Source organism: Patella vulgata, chromosome 9 (genome assembly GCF_932274485.2).
Source record: "Patella vulgata chromosome 9, xgPatVulg1.2, whole genome shotgun sequence".
Classification (NCBI taxonomy): domain Eukaryota; kingdom Metazoa; phylum Mollusca; class Gastropoda; family Patellidae; genus Patella; species Patella vulgata.
In genome coordinates this window covers 19,167,928-19,184,922 of record NC_065887.2, presented here as the reverse complement: position 1 = coordinate 19,184,922, position 16,995 = coordinate 19,167,928, and the positions used below count along the sequence as shown (strand labels likewise).

The 16,995-nt window shown below is 35.4% G+C and overlaps 1 protein-coding gene across 1 annotated transcript; it reads right to left on the bottom strand.

The window, feature by feature from the left end:
• Positions 1-4,828: 4,828 nt before the first annotated feature.
• Positions 4,829-16,673, bottom strand: LOC126832074 (sialin). Its single transcript, XM_050562749.2, has 11 exons — positions 15,972-16,673; positions 14,826-15,097; positions 13,451-13,684; positions 13,076-13,163; positions 12,080-12,175; positions 10,856-10,983; positions 10,033-10,182; positions 8,938-9,070; positions 7,800-7,950; positions 7,104-7,194; positions 4,829-6,834 (listed from the first exon to the last, which is right to left on the bottom strand). The coding sequence occupies exons 1-11, from the start codon at positions 15,991-15,993 to the stop codon at positions 6,523-6,525; spliced, it is 1,677 nt and encodes a 558-aa protein (XP_050418706.2). The 5' UTR covers positions 15,994-16,673; the 3' UTR covers positions 4,829-6,522.
• Positions 16,674-16,995: the final 322 nt, after the last annotated feature.

The window sequence follows — 16,995 nt, the reverse complement described above, 5'->3', positions numbered from 1 at the left end:
AATCACCCTAATTAATTATGCCTAATATATACAAATTAGTTAAATTACCATATTGTTAAGAAGACATGCTTAAAGACACTAACCATTTATTGCTGTAAAAGGGTGTTGATTATTATTTAGCTTTGGTGGTGGCTTCAGTACCCGCTGTAATCCGTTATACGATAAAGACCTGGCAGTTCTCACTATAATAGTTAAAAACTAAATATTGTAAAGGGAATTTACTGAAAATTTCAGTCAAATAGGCCCACTATGAACCGAGATTTTAGCGATTGAATATTGGGGCTAACCTCGATCATCATTACTAAAGTCGGTAGGATAAAAAACATAGTTTCGATTATCCATTTTTTGATTTAATTATGAATGGAAGTCGAACAGCAAATTGGAACGTAATCCATTCCAATAAACATCGCAGGCTAGCAATGCCATCGATAGTTGGATATGGTCTGAATAAGTTAATTAATGTCTGATAATTAATAATTTAGCTGACATTTCATGCCTAATGAAAGACCTGCAATGGGCAGAGTTAGCTCTTGCATAATGTATGTTTAATTAATGTTATGTTTTTATTGTTAAATTGTCTTACGCATGGATGTACTATAAATGTAAGGTTGTTATTCATTATTGCTCATTGCTTGATAAAGATACCTGTAAGAGTATTGAAACGTTGCATGTAAAAAAATCAAGAAGTAGTAAATCCATAAAGTTGTGTTATTATGAATATTATACCTCTACCTCTAAATGTCATTTAAGGATATAATTGAGAAGTAGTTATATCCATATACACCTTGTCGTTTGTCGGTCAGCCTTTACTAATTACTTCCACATTGTTGTAGGATATGGGTTTTTTTTTGTTCATTACAAAATGGCACCCGAAAACATAGGGTACACAACTCGTGTACTGATTATAAAATGTTAATTGAGTCTTAAATATTGAATATTAGGATCCACGGCAAGATAAAAACATCATAATTGATCGAAATTGGTCAATATTGATTTTTAATTCGTCTTTTTAGTTTCGAGTATCCTGGAAAATATTGAGTTAGAGACTTAGCCCCTTTAAACTAGATGCTTGTTTGCGGAACGGAACGGAACTATTATTGCTAAAAAAGCTAATGCCTTTTATTCATTGTTTAATTAATTTGTCATTATATAAACAAAAGATAATAATATATGTTATGTTTCACCGACCGATTAAATATTACTGCTTGACGACGTTATTCAGTCATCATAAAGTTTTATTGTTAACTCTTTATTTTAAACAGACGGTTCAAGCTTTAGTAGGGTAAAGATAAGCCATATGGAGTGGATACCTAGAACAAGTTGCAACAGAATTTTTCTCGACGGAATTTGGTAGAGGGGTCCCTGAAGGTCTCGCAAACAAAAATCGTCCAAAAAAAAAAAGATTTGAGTAGTTAGTATAAATCCAGTATGTCCGACACTGGCACCTTAAAACTCAAATATCTCGGGAATGATTGAGTTTATAAGGTGTAAATGTATTATGGGTAGATATGAAAGTGGTACCAAAGAATCTAAAACGGAATAACCCATGACGTCCCTGTGATGTCATACCGTCATACGTCCAACAATTGGCATAAATTAAATATGGCCGCAATTGGAACCTTAAAACTGCAATATACTGGGAAAGGTTGAGTTCAGAAGCTGTAAATGTATTGCGGGTAGATAGGAAAACATTGCCAAATTACGCCCATGTGACGTCATAACGCCATTGTTCAATCATAAGTATAAATACTATACGGACGCCCTTGGAAACCTTAAAACTCTAATAACTTGGAAATCGTTAAGTTCAGAGGGTGTAAATGTATTGCGGGTAAATAGGAAAGTGCTACCAAAGAATCAGAAAAACATTGACAAATTACGTCAATGTGACGTCATAACGCCATAGTCCAATCCACTCCTCAAACCTCAACAGATTCCAGTAACCTTCATCTAGCCTCGGCTGTATGACGAAGTCCGTCATTGGAATTACTTTCAAGTTCCCGGGTTACCAACGGCGTTGCTCATGACGACGCCTTTGAAGAATGTTTTATCATACAAACATTTCAAAGTCTGAAGCTATTTTTCTTTCAAGTTTAACCGATTTTCTTCAAATAAGGATAACTTTGCACTGAAAATTCTACACACGCTTCGAACGACGCAATTATGATTAACTTCTTTTTAAAACCGGCAAGTTTTCCCTAATAAGTATTTTTGAATTGTCCGATATCCTCTCACCGTCTCATATAATAACTTTTCATCTTCAACTGAATTATCAGTGAAATGAAATTCAATCGCGTGTCTGTTATCGCTCGTTAATTCAATCAGTTATATAGAAGGATAACTCGTGTTTGTCATGGTTGGCGTCACTTCCCGTTTCTTCACGTGCTTGTTACACATCTCCCGTAACAATGATCTCTGTGTTAAAATTATATTTGGGATGTATTTAACCAGTTCTATCACATATTTTTTAATGACTGACACCAATATTGTCCTTTAAAAACTAGATAATGTAATGGCTATTTGCTGAGAAGTTCCGTCAAATTGATCCACTATGAACCGAGACTTAAGCGATTGAAATTTCGCCTCGAGCATCATTACTAAAGTCTGTACGATAAAAAAAACATATGGAATCATAATCCAGTAAATATCACAGGCTAGCGATGCCATCGAGAGTTGATTATGGTCTGGATAAGTTAATTAATGTCTAATTAATAATTAAGATAACATTTGAGGCCTAAAGAAAGACCTGAAAATGGCAGATTTAGCTCTTGCATAATGTATGTTTAACGTTATATAACACCTCATCCTTGCAAATCACCTTTGAATAGCACACACAAAATTGAAATTTTGAAGGAGTAATATAATTGTTATTGTTCTGAGAGTTTAAATGAATACAGAATTCAATTTGAAGGCTTTCACTTTTAAAATTATTAAAGTATTATCTGTAATATTCTAGATTTAATTTATAACATGACACCACTAGAGCCTGCACGGTTATAGCTTCTGCAGTTTTTTCAACAGCTGGCATTACTTTGATAACTCAGATAATGATTTAATAATGGTTAATAAAGTGATGACTTATACGCCTGTCATTTGTTTGAATAGTCTGGCTTTTGCTCCAGTGTTTATAGGCGCTCTTCCGAATATAAAACACGCAAGTTTTTTTGTATAGTCATCGGGTTGAACTTTTAATTCATTGACAAACGTATCATCAATAGATAGTTTCAGGTTTGCCACATTGGTGTTGAGTCTGTTGAAAGGAAAGTTGAAGGATAAGAATACTAAACCAATAGTGTTTGTCATCCATACTTAAGGTTTTTATTTTTATACGCCCATTTTGAAATTTGGTCGTATATTATCCATGACCATCCGTCCATTCAACCGTCGAACCGGGGTCCACAATTGCTCTTGGACGTTCTAGAGGCGAAAGTCAATATCCAAAGTTATATACCTTGATAACTTTGAAACATCTTGTGGATGCTCTGGAGACGAACGTTATCATCCGATTGATAATTTATAGACCGTGCGTGATTAAGGTCATGAGACGAAGACCCCTATTGTTTCTCAACGATTTCTGATAATTACTGCCAGAGTTATGGTCCTTGATCACTTTGAAAAACCTTTTGGTTGTTCTGCAGGCCAAAGTTATAATTCAATTGACTTATATTTATACACAGTATCAGAAGTCAATAGAAATATGATGTCTTCTTGCCTAGCAATCTATCTTTTTATTTGAAGCAAAGCGGGGGTTGGATGGCCGAATGGTTAGCACGTGCGCGCTATATTATAAGGTCTGTCATTCAGTCAACTGACGTGGTTTCGATTCCCCGGTTGTACGTGACAAGGAGTAGGGTCGCCTGTCCAACTTCATGGCTTTTCTCCGGGTCCCCCGGTTTCCTCCCACTGCTAAAGACCCCTACGCGCAAGCGAATTATTGGAATAAAATGAAACCATATGTTAGTCCCAAAATGACCTAGTTTGTGTCGAGTGGACGTTAAACCCCATCTCTCTTTCTCTCTCTCTCTCTCTCTAGCAACCACTTTTTTTCAGACAAAAAATCCCATACGGTATTGTCTTCTATAAAATCTGTCTATTGCATGTCTTTCTTTTTGTCTTCAAATGTTATATGAATTAGTATTAAGACATTGATTAACATGACAAGACTATAGTCTAGATCATCGGATGGCTGAGAAGTAAATGGACGTAAACATCCGCGTGATTCATAAATTTAAGGATAAAAAGAGCCTTCGGGTCTAAGTTTATATTGTCAAATACCGTTGCTACGATAATGAACGATCTATGCTATATCTTGAAACAGTCATAACTTCTCTCAAAATAAAATAATTTTAATAAAATTTACAATATATTCATTTTTCATTTTTTTTTTGAATTATTGTCGCAAGAACCTTCAACTCTTTATCTAAATTATACATAATACATCTTTAATCTCATACAAGGTGCCACGAACAATGCGCACTGATCTTCATCTTCAATTCTTCTGGAATATATATGTCTGGACATACTCCCAGTTATTGGACAGTTTAATCAACAGTTGGATCATATTGACATATGTTGTGTCATTTCCAGTCTGGCTTCAGTGATGCGGGACAGAATGTCTGGCATAAAACACGATTTCCAGATTTAACCCCCAATGATTTTGTTTCTTTCACCTCACGTACGAAATGGTTGAGTTGGTTAACCTTCTTTACCATTGACTATCAGATAATTGTGACATGTTAGATTCGTTGTGGTTATGGACAATGTCATAGGCAAAGAATCGTTTTATCAATGACTCTAGATCCTCTTCACCACAATGTCCACACAGCGACCATCTTGGAAATATGTTATTTTATTTTCATAAAAGAATTAAGTACAATAACGAATATTTATAATTTCACCGGTTTCATATCGATTACATCATAAGCACTGGGTAAGTCTGTGGGAATTAAAGTTTATAAGTCTATTTGATGTCAGATTTTTATCCGTCACCGAAGAATATTGCCACTATCAACAGGTCTACCAGCAGGTTGAATTTGGAATTTCTGTGATGGCAATCTGATTAAAATACAGATCTATATTTCGTTTCGTTTTTTATACTTTCGATGGTCTCTACTACATGAAGATCTGATCGGTTGTACTGGAAGGCCGCGTCAGAGGTCATACACGTGGCTTTTCATCCTATGGCGATAGCCATTTGATTAAACAATCAGCTTTGGTGACGTGTCTAGTGGGTTATCCACAGTTCCATGCAACTCACGCTAAAAATTCGCCGTAACAGACCGTTTCATTGGCTAATCCCTCACATCAATAAGAACGCGGGTTATATAACAACTCTTCCAGATCCTAGTGTAGTAAAGACAAGTAAAACGAAATTTTGAACTATAAAAACGAAACGAAATAGGATCTGTGTTTGAATCAGATTGCTGTGATGGCAAACAATATTAACTTTCTGATGGAGTAGTCTCCCTTTTAACATTATACCACGGAATTTAAAGGACCATATTGGTGTCAGTCATTATCACACATGTTATAAAACTGGTTTAACACGTTCCAAATATAATTTTAACACAGTGGCCATTGCTACGATAGATGCGAAATCAAGGTTACAACAAACGAAATTGACGAACGCAAAAGGAAAACACGAGTTATCCTTCTATATAACTGACTGAAGTGACAAGTGATAACAGATACACGGGCGAATTACTGTTCACTAATAATTCCTTCGAAGACCAAAAGTTGTTATATGAGACTGAGGGGATATCTGACGATTCAAAACAGAAATTGACTGTCACTAGAAAAGAGAAAACGAAAAAATAAAGAAAAATTCCGTGCATTACCATGTTTTTATTAAGTATAGAATGAATAAAAACAAGTGAATGTACGGACTATATCAATTTTTCTCATTTTCTCTTATCTAATGACATTCAATTACTTTTTCGAATTGTCAGATATCTTTTCACAGTCTCACATAATAACTTTTGGTCACCAGTGTATCTGTTACCACTTGTCACTTCAGTCAGTTATATAGAAGGGTGACTCTAGTTTTCCTTTTGCGTTCGTCACTTCCTTTTGTAGAAACCTTCACTACGCATCTATCGTAGCAATGATCTCTGTGTTAAAAATTATATTTGGAACGTGTTTAACAAATTCTATCACATATGTGATAATGACTGACACCAATATTGTCCTTTAATATTCCAAATGAATTTATTTTTTAAGTGTAATGTCTTTAGACGCATTTACATAAGAAACATAAAGTTCTTAGGAATATTAATTGATCAGCTCTAGGTTTTCCCCCAACAATAAGATGCCCTTTATAAATTACATTATGAGACACCCGGGACCTATTGTATTTATGCTTATTGGCTTGGTGAAATAAAAGCCGCCAATACTTAAAAACTATCACAGCATATCTTGATCTATTGAGATCGACAAATAGCCGCCATAACCCTTTCCATGCGACCTTGGTTAGGCCTCCTATGCCAGTGCATCATCTAAATGCCATTGACATGATGTGACAGAATCTTAGAGCTTTGTACTGCTCTCTTCGTAAAAGTCCGATACGTTATGGCCTTGATTTAAATTTTCATCTTTGATAGTAAATGCCGGATTCACGACACCATTATCCGAAACCACGTCAATATAAGTTGGCAAGTCCGATTTAACATCTAGTCCCTTTACAACCGATTCGTCGATTGGTGGATCGATGACCTTAACAATGCTCTCTATGGCCCACGGCTGGATTTCCCCTTTGGCAAATATTGCGAAGATTATTGCCCCAACAACGTTCAGTGCGGCTACAATCCAAAAAACTTCCTTCCACTCTTCAGCAGTGTCCTGGAATGAAACATAATATTCGTTATAGGCAAGCGCAAATTAAAAGATAACGCGAACCTGTTACCTTAAAATTATTCCTTCTGAGTGGCATTGTTGAACCAATGTGTGGTCTACACTGTGAAAGCCGAAGACTATGGTTTAAACATGTGTAAGCATAATGGATGAATACTTGCTTTGAGTTTAGCAATTAATTAGTATTCCAAGCGATGGGTGTCGTGCACGAGGCAGGATATTTTGATTCTTGCTATCAACCTACTTATATAGCTTACCTCTTCTATTAAAGCTGATGTTATAAAAGGAGCCGAGAGACCTGCAGACATTGCTACCGTTGTCGTTACACCCATCAATACACCAGCATACCTAATTATATAAAATAGTAGAATCAGTTATTACTTTTAATGAAACCAAAGTAAGAGCCAGGGTGTGATTATTATTTCTAGAATACCCGATGTCTCCTCTCGTTTGTCGTGGTTAACGAAACATCGAGGTTCCGTGTACACATTGGGGTGCAAGTATAAGAATCCTTGGAATACGATAGATGAATTTCACTCAAAGCACACTGCATGGCGTATGCCAGTCTTGATTATCCCAATCGGTGCAGAAAAGTAGGTCGTTAAACACCATTACTTTCAATTTTAATCATTTTCAGAACATTCACTGCTTTTTTTCGAAGTTCATGCAGACACCGAAACTAAGTATTTAAATATGCAAAACATATGATCCACAGCAAAACCCGTACAATCAACCCTTTGGTTACCACCACGTCCCTTTGGGGATAATGATTCAAAATCAAAAGTTTCTTATGGAAATCTTATTTACTCATAAATTTGCACTTGTATATTCCTGTAGATCTTCTGATGTCTGGTTAGGCTACTGTTGGGTCCTCCCAAAACAAATAGACAAGATTGTATCACGGTACCAGAACCTTGCCAGATCAAAGGTAGCTTAACCTTGTTTTTACTTACCTAGGAGCTATATCTAGATGGTTTATACGGAAAGCGACGGAGGTAAAATTCTGGAAGGTTAATCCCAATATCAATAAACACACGGCCAGGATTCGGTTGTTGTGATCTAGAAAACTGATACCAATCATACAGCCAGCACATCCCACACAACCTGGTAATTAAATTATAGTATAAACAAGGAGCATTAGACACTCCTATAATAGTAAATGCAAGAGGACCACACTACATGTAAACAAAACCTTGTAATACAGTTATAGTTTTTAAAAAATCACTAGCCACTATAAACACTCCTATAATAGTCAATGCAGGAGGACCGCACTACGCGCAAGACACAAACTACATAGATTTTGCAAGCAATAAACAACAGATATCAAATCAGGGTTCACTCAAAATGAAAATAAACAATGATTTACTAGAAAGGCGCAATAGAAAAAAAACGACCGTGTGACGCCTCTTAATGGTTACATTTTGCCAGTTCTTGTTGAGTTAAAACGTAAAATGAACACCTTTGATTTCTTGAATCTAATATCGTGAGGATAGGTATCATTAAAGTGTTGCAAAGCTAAAGACTACGTACGTAGATTGTGAAAGCGGGGAAATGAGGTTTCGCATCCATTTAAATCAACATTTTGAATAATAACACTCGAGATGGCAGTACCGTATGCATCCTATTCAATATAGACATATTCAAACGCTGAAACTTTTCCTCCTGCCTTTACATTTGTCAATAGTGAGATGTGAGCTTAATTACGGTAACCAAATTTTGAAGCAAGCCTTTTAAAACATTTATGTAGATGCGGGTGAATGGTTAAGGGTCTGGCGGTCTGTTAATGAGTCAAGTGGCGTGATTTCGATTCCCCACTTGTACGCGACAAGTAGTAGGGTCCCCTGTCCATCCTCGTGGGTTTCCTCCCACTGCCAATGACCCCTACGCAAAGGCGATTTATTGAAATAAAATTGTTAGTCCCGAAATGACCTAGTTTGTGTGGAGTGGACGTTAAACTCCATTTCTCTCCCGGAATATATGTTTCATGAATTCAGATGTTAGCACGATTCTTTAGTGATGTGAGTTACCAAGTGAATGCTAGAATGAACAATAGGACAGTAAGCTGCAATAATGTAATACAGGTGTACAAACCAATTGACTGGAATATTTTTCGGACAGTTACAGTTGTAAAATACCGTTTCTTTTGTAACCAATCCGATAGGTAGCCACATACAGCGCCCGATACTAGACGCCCAACAAATGGTATGGATGAGACGATTCCATCCTGTAAACAATACAAAAATAAAGATATATAATACGTGAAAATAGTATCCGAGGAATTGTTTTACCGTCCTATACCAACCGGGTTAATGAAGACGGACATAAGCCATGCAGTGTGCTGTAATGAACTTTTGCCGCTATCACGAGTTCATTTACATGCACACCAAAACGGAGTCCTGATTTATTCTCCCATTCTAACGACTAGGTGCTGTTGATTGCCCCTGTCCTTCACCGTCACCATGGGGAAATCGCTTTAAATAATCCCGAGGAACTCTCTGGGCCAATACCTCCTTGTAAATGAGCTAGCACCTTAAGCATTACATGGATGTAATTTTGTCTAATGTTACTAAGTATGTAAAGCATGGAATTGTAACATAGAAATATGCAGTAGCCCAGTTGAATTGTGAAAATCTATTTAATGATGAAATGAAGATATGCTTGTTTACGTTACAGTGGATAGTTAAAGAGACATCACTGCTACATTTTAAAGAAAATAATTTTCAATTGAAGGTAACTGGATCAAACAGATGTATGATGGATGTATGCAAGATTTGAGGCAAATCAGCTAATCCAATATTAAGATACGGACATTTTCACTTTCGGTCTACGAGTAGTACATATTCACATGGCAAACCTATAATAAACTCTCATGTTTATCGGATGGCCGAGATTTAAACGGATTTGTTCGCCGTGAGATTACAAAAAACATAACGATAAAATAGTCTCGGTTATTAAGTATTGTTGCTGCGATAATAAACGATCTAAGCTACATCTCCAAATCGTCCTAACTTCGAAAGAAATTTTCAAAATAATTATGTTCATTTTTATTATCTATTTTTGAACTATTATAGCAAGAACGACCAGTCAGTTCTTATCTAAATCTTACATATTACATCTTTAAATATGTATAAAACATTAAATCTTTATGGTGAGAGGGAAAGTCAGTAGAAATAATATCAAACTTACCTCTTCAACATTAAATTTAAGAATGTTGTTTAAATACTTTGGTAGATAGGCAAGCACCCATGACGTTACCCATGTGTAGGTAATATGAGCCACGACAATGGCCCAAAATGGAAGAGACGTTAAAATTTTAGGCCATGGTGGATGAATGGACTGAAATGAGAAATTATCTACTGTAAGATAACAATTGATTGATTCGATTAGTGAGGGAAAATACTTTATAGATTAAGAACAGAAATTTTATTAGGTTATCAAAATATGTCTATGAAACAATATCTATGTTTGTCGCAACTTTGGGTCTAGCAACTTTATTTTATACTCATAAAAGCCAAGATCATATTGTTCTTTAAGAAAGGTGCCCCGAAATTCATTTGATCATATCTAAATGGCCACCACCCAAGCAGTATACTATTGGGTTGACATCCATTCACTGTGTGGCTTTAGAAAATGTAGAGTTCCCTGCTTAATCGAAAAGGTTAATTGTTGATGGCGCTGCTCATAATGATTGGTCGGGAATCTCTGGAGCCTGGTTCTGTTCTGTTGACCTGGCCGGATTTCACGTTGAGCATCAATGAAGAGATACTTTGTCTCGAACAGCGATGGTTGGAACCACTCATATTGAAAGTACATTGCTAGAATGCAGGTGTAATAACAGATTACATCGACCACCCCTGCTGCAATATCGGCTGCCTGAGAGAAGTTTACCATTTCCATGCAAACAAATCCATCCAATCAGGAGCCACTGGAGGAGGGCTTAGGAACTGAATTCAAACTGATTAATGGCCCGCGTGATTCCCCAGAGAGAAACGAGCGGTAAACGTCTTACCTTTTTTATGGACGTAGACTTCCCATGATTTATATACTTGATCTCCTCCATTTTTATTCGAGGGTGTTGTTCTGGTGAATCGTAAACTAAATATAACCATGGAAACACAAGAAGCAGAGAGAATCCACCTATAGGACAAATAACACACTTAGTTAGGAGACCGAAAAATAAAAAAAAGGAGTCTCAAGTAACCTAAGTCGTGTACTTGTATGGTAGTTTAAGGAGCTAAGTCTCTAACTCAATATTTTCCATAATATTCGAAATCAAAACACGAATTAGGAGCAATATCAATCAATATTGATGTTATTATCTTGCTTTGAAACTATAGGATCTTAATGTCCACTATTTAAGACACATTTAACATTTTATAATCAGTACACGAGTCGTGTACCCTAAGGTTTCGGGTGCCTTTTTTGTAATGAACAAATAAAAACGTATCCTACAAAACAACTTGAAAGTAATTAGTGAAGGCTAATTCAGAAACGACAAAATAATAATTTAAAAAACGTGTAGAATGCACTAAGCCGATGTAAAGGACTGCCGTTCAATTAGATCTGTTCACATATTTCACCGAACATAATTGATTAGAAATTACAGTATATTTTTTTTTCCAAAATCACTTAACATACATTCATATTACATTAATATGTGCTTTTAAAATCATTTTTGTGTATTTCAAGGTAAAAAAAATAGAGCTATACGCCCTTTAGTGGCAAGGAAGGGATATCCATGTCTGGACTCAGTTATAGGAAGGGGAACTCATTTTCCTCTCGGCTCTGGGCAGGCGCTGGCAGATCAATATGAAGACTTGGAACATTAACACAATAGATTTTGGACTTGGTACGTAGGTTGTATAGTTACTCATAGCTTATAATATTCTCTCCGAATGCCATAAAAATGCCCATTTTCAACACGCACAGTAGAACCTTTTGAAATGTCCCAAACCGTCTGTGGTCACCGGGGTGGAAATTACACATCATGAGTGTCCAGGAAGACGTCACGCACAAAATAGAACATTACTAAGCTCACTATGAACATTGATAGAATTAAAATGACTAATTTTGTTTTGGTTGAAAATGATCACACCCAGGTTGTTTAATACAAATAATCCTACTATGAACATTGTTAGAGTTACTTTTCTTTTATAAGGGCCATGCCAAGGTATGGAATACACCCGCCGCTTGTATTTAGTTATTATAAAGTTTGCATGATAATACAACTTACCAAATACATAGAATATAAAAGGCCAACCATTATCTAGTTGTATAGTACATAAATAACCTGATACAAGAAATGTTGTTATACCAGCTATACTTAAACCTGCAGTCAAACAAAATTTACACAGTGTTAACAATAGTGTATAACAATGGAAACGTGAGAATAACCCATGATTTATTGCAATTAGGAAATGTTTATTCGCATCATGTGATTATGTGTGTGAGTTAGTTGTATTTTACGTCCGCGTCCACCGATATCGCATGTGATTATCACAGTCTATACATTTTATACCCTTTACGTCAGTCTGGTTGTAAATTTGTTGCCTTTGTCCGGAAGTCCGTCCGCCCGTTCAATTTCTTACACCCCAAATGTTTGTAGAGTAAACTAAAGTCCAGTACATTTCTTGCTTGGTCCATTTAAATAAATCAATTCTGCATAGGTTTAAAGCCAGTTTCAAACGTACATATCTCTATAGGTGTTTTGTTGTTTTGTTTGTTTGTTTTTTGGGTTTTTTTTTAAAATATATACATTCAAATACATTCACATACATTCTAATGTAACAGACGCACATTGTCGTCACCCTTGATTTTGTTTTCTTAATTAAATGTTAAATAATCTTGGAACATATTAGCGTGGATTAAGCAGCGAGTATTTCTATATTTTAGCGATTAAAGCAAATGATACATCGTTACTTTAAGATATAATAAACATCTATAAAAGTTAAGCCATACGGTTAGATTGTGGTTACTAACCCCATAACGGACATCAATATCTACACGTATATGCGTGGTTTATTTTTAAATTGTAAACTGGTATTAGTATAATTTAATATAAAGGAATAAAATATACATGTTTATGCATACTCCTATAACACAATTATTTGTGGATTCGGAATAAAATGTGATTTATAATTTTGTCAATTTTATCCGTTTAAACACTCGAGATGCTTGTATTATGTACAAATCTAAATTCCGCACAAAATACGATTGTATGAAATAATACCTGAATAAGAACATGTTGTCAACTGACTCTTTTCATACATGGGTGCCCACTTGGACCAGAGAGATTGGATAGCTGGATCTACAGCACCCTGCAAATTTTAAAGAGTTGGATTAAACCGAGTAAAACGTAAGCTTTCAGATGTCATCTCTCTCAGTGATATTAGCGGCTTAGCGAATATTCACTGTTGATAAGTGTGGAACATAATAGGCTAGCCAAATAAATGTATTAAAGTAAACCCAATAAAATACTACTTCTCGAAACAAGAATGAATTTTGTCACGTTAAAAAAAACAAGAAATGAATAGAGGTATGACAGTAGTAGAACCAATGCAATTAGAAGTGACACTTTTCTATACGAATAATAAAAATGTTTTACCATGACTAAACCAGCTACAGCCCTCATGAACACCAATAACGCCTTATCAGCACGTGCTGCTACCGGAGTTAATACAGTTGCCAAAGACCCGACAATCAAGGAAAATGTGATGACCCTTTTCCCGCCAAAATATCCGGCAATATATCCCCCGATTATAGGAGAGGCAATAAAACCAAAATTAAACGCTGCTAAAACAGTTCCCTCAAATTCTGATGACCATGTAAAATCTTCTTCCTGAAAATATGGTTTAATATATTCAAAAATATTCATAGAATGCGAATGTTTCGTAAATACACTTTTCCCTGATCGTGATTTGAACGATATAGGAATCCCTTGGTTCCAAACTGCAATATTTTAAAAATGCTTTGATTCCAATCAGCATTCAGAAAGATATGATTAAATGAAATTCCATCGATCTACTCTGCTCTCTGTATAAATGGTAAACCGCCATATTTATGTTTCGCAAAACTCCAGAGTGGAAAGCTGTAAATAATTTGATAAACATGCACAATTACTTACATCTTGATATGAAGAGTCGTGAGTTACAAAATATAATCATAAGTTAGTAAAATGACATCTGCGCGGTGTTCCCCATGGACAGCTCCTTGGTCCACTTATACAGATTATATTTAGCGGTGATATTAAATTTGTGATTTAATACAGTTTGGTATATTTTTGTCCCCGCCTTTCGACGAAAACAAGGGGACTATTAAAATGCGTCAGTTTCTGTCTGTCCGTCACACTTTTTCTGACACAATAACTCTCCTTCTAGTTGAACTAGAATGTTCAAACTTGGTGTAAGCGTTTATTAGGTGAATGCCTTAATGAAGTACGAAGATGAGCATTTTCTGCTTAGGGTAAGCAGAGATAAGCAATTTGATTGGTTGATTCTTTGGGAAACAATAACTTTGGTTCTACTTAAGTGAGAGTGATAAAACTTGGAGTATAATTTCTTTACATCAATACCTTGATTAAGTACGATAATGTGCATTTTCTGCTTAGGCTAAGTAGCGATAAGCAATTTAATTGGTCAAGACTTTGGAACATAACAAAGGTAGAATGTTTAAACTTGATGTAGATGTTCATTAGGTGAATTTCTTGACTGGGTTCAATGATTAACATTTCCCACTAAACCTAGGCAGAGCTAAGCAATTTCATTGGTCGAAACTTTGGGACAAGATAATGAAAGGTAATGTATATTTTCACTACCAGGTTCTTCAAAAAGTTATAGATAATCAGTTTGATTATTCAATACCTTTGAAAAAGATAAATGTTCAGTTAATCAATATGTGTTATCTGTTTATTTTGGGATTTTGGCCGGGGACATCAGCCTCGATGTTGGCTTGTTTATTATAGAAATTTCAAAACACTATACCTCCTTCTCAACTAATTTTGATGCATTCAGGCTAACATTTGGATGGAATTCTTCCATGTCTTTCGGGGTCACCTGATATTCAACGGCCCTCTGCAAGGTCATACACACGGTGGCCATACCGATGAGTTGTCGAATAGCTGATTGGCTGAATCGTGCTGCACAGCACATGTAGCCAATCATCCATCGACATGATGTAAATTTTTCAGTACAGGATTCCTTAATTTCATGATCCAGGGGTGGCGGCTTGTTGCTATCCAATTTTTCATGTTTTTCTAAAATATTAAAAAAAAACATACAATGTTTTAAATAAGCACGTATCTTAAAGGATGGAGCTATAAAATTCTAGAATTTTTAACAATTAAGAATAGCGATTTGAAAATGGGAGTTATATAAAGAATTTAGGAACATAAATTCTCTACACGTGAAACATTGGATTTTACTGGGGAATCATTAATGCTAAAAGAAATATAGTTTTTAAATACTTTAAAATGAACTATTATGAGATCTGTGCTATTTTAAATATTTTAAAATGAACTAAAATATATTAAAAGTATGCAAACGCAATTATTTATGGTAACTTCAAAGTCACTGGTGGCGGAAAGCATCCGGTTGGACTCGTTTTATGAATAAAACAAATACATGTACATCGTTTTAGCGGAAGGAAATAGGCCAATCCGGCCATGTAACGTTAACTATGTCTTTTTTAAAAGACTGTTCGTTTTTATAGATAATTATTTTTCCCATGCTGTTATTGTTTGTGGACATTGTTCTTCAAGACATAGACCGACCATCTGTACGTATCAGCGTAATTCGTAACTGTGCAGATCAGATTCCTAACACCATTAACTATTTAATTTCTGTAATTATTCCCTTAAAAGTAAGTTCCCTTGATTAATACCCAATACCATGCTAAACCAAAAGCTACGGCAACATCCCTCAATACATCCCCTTAAAGGTTACAAAACAAAGTAGTTCAATAAGATTCTGGTACTAATAAAAAAATAAGGCAATACGCTATATTCTTCTATATTCTTATGTTAAGTTTATCCTTAGCCGCTATACTCCACACCCAACACACACACACACCCTCCCACACTCCCAAGAAAAATATCTCAATGTATTATAATGTTCATAATAATATCTTACCTTTAACCTCCTGTTTAGTCATTATTGTATTCAAATGACAAAACAAAAATTCGTAACTAAGTTTTATGTCTTCGCTGTCCAAGAATTTGCACTCTTTAAAACTCCACTCTGTTAAAATTAGTATTCACACCACTTTCATCAAGGATGAATTGTTCAGAACTGTTGTTGCACACTTCACCTTAAGAGCGTTAAGTGAAATTATCTAATTCTACTGGAGCAGATATAAATGTTACTGATAACAAGTGGTCTATGTAAACAATACTATTATTTGTATCATGGCGGCTATTTTTTTTTTCAAGAAGACAGTTTCCGTTCGATTTAAGAATGTTTTTTTCATTCCTGTTCCAAAGAATTTAAAAATAAGATTGAGGCATATTATACGCCACTCTCCTTTCCCTTCACCTCACAGAGGTACTGTTTACCGTTTTTAAAATTGTTCATCTTTTGTTATAATATGAACTTATTATTTCTTTTTTGTTCCCTCCGATAAAAAGACATGTTGAAAAAGCCCATTTCTAAACATTTACTCGTACAAAATAATTGCAACTCTGCATAACGATTCCTACACAAATAACAAAACCTCTTTCTCCATTGCTCAATGATTAGTGGCTTGATATCTTCCTTCTCAGATGTTTCCTGCTGTGTGATTAACCAAACGTCACATAAAATCTTACAATTAGTGTGTTCGATTTTTTAAGGTAGCTGCTTGTTTTATTCAAAACTTTTGTTGACATAACTGGTTTTAGACATCACGTCATACCGAAGATAATAGATGCGCAGCCTGACTTGCTTGTTTTTTCAAATGTTGTTCGTGTTGCAACGACCTTGTATCAGTAGTACCTGGAGACGTAGTACGTCTAATTTTAGATTTTTAAACATAATAATGGCGTGATAACAAACTTAAAGACCAAGTAACACACTATATCTTCAAGAAAAAATGCCATGCGCATTTGACTATGCATTTGGCATGTGTTGATTTATAGTGTTTTCTGAAGCTCTTTGCTCAAAGGGTCAAAAGCAGACT

What these genes read in the sequence shown, in the direction of transcription:
- LOC126832074 (XM_050562749.2), bottom strand. Translation starts at nt 15,993, where the DNA reads ATGACTAAACAGGAGGTTAAAG. An exon ending in TTTTATATTCTATGTATTTG is followed by an intron (nt 10,984 to 12,079) that starts GTAAGTTGTATT and finishes TTTGTCCTATAG; the next exon opens with GTGGATTCTCTCTGCTTCTT. An exon ending in TTAAATTTAATGTTGAAGAG is followed by an intron (nt 9,071 to 10,032) that starts GTAAGTTTGATA and finishes TATTGTTTACAG; the next exon opens with GATGGAATCGTCTCATCCAT.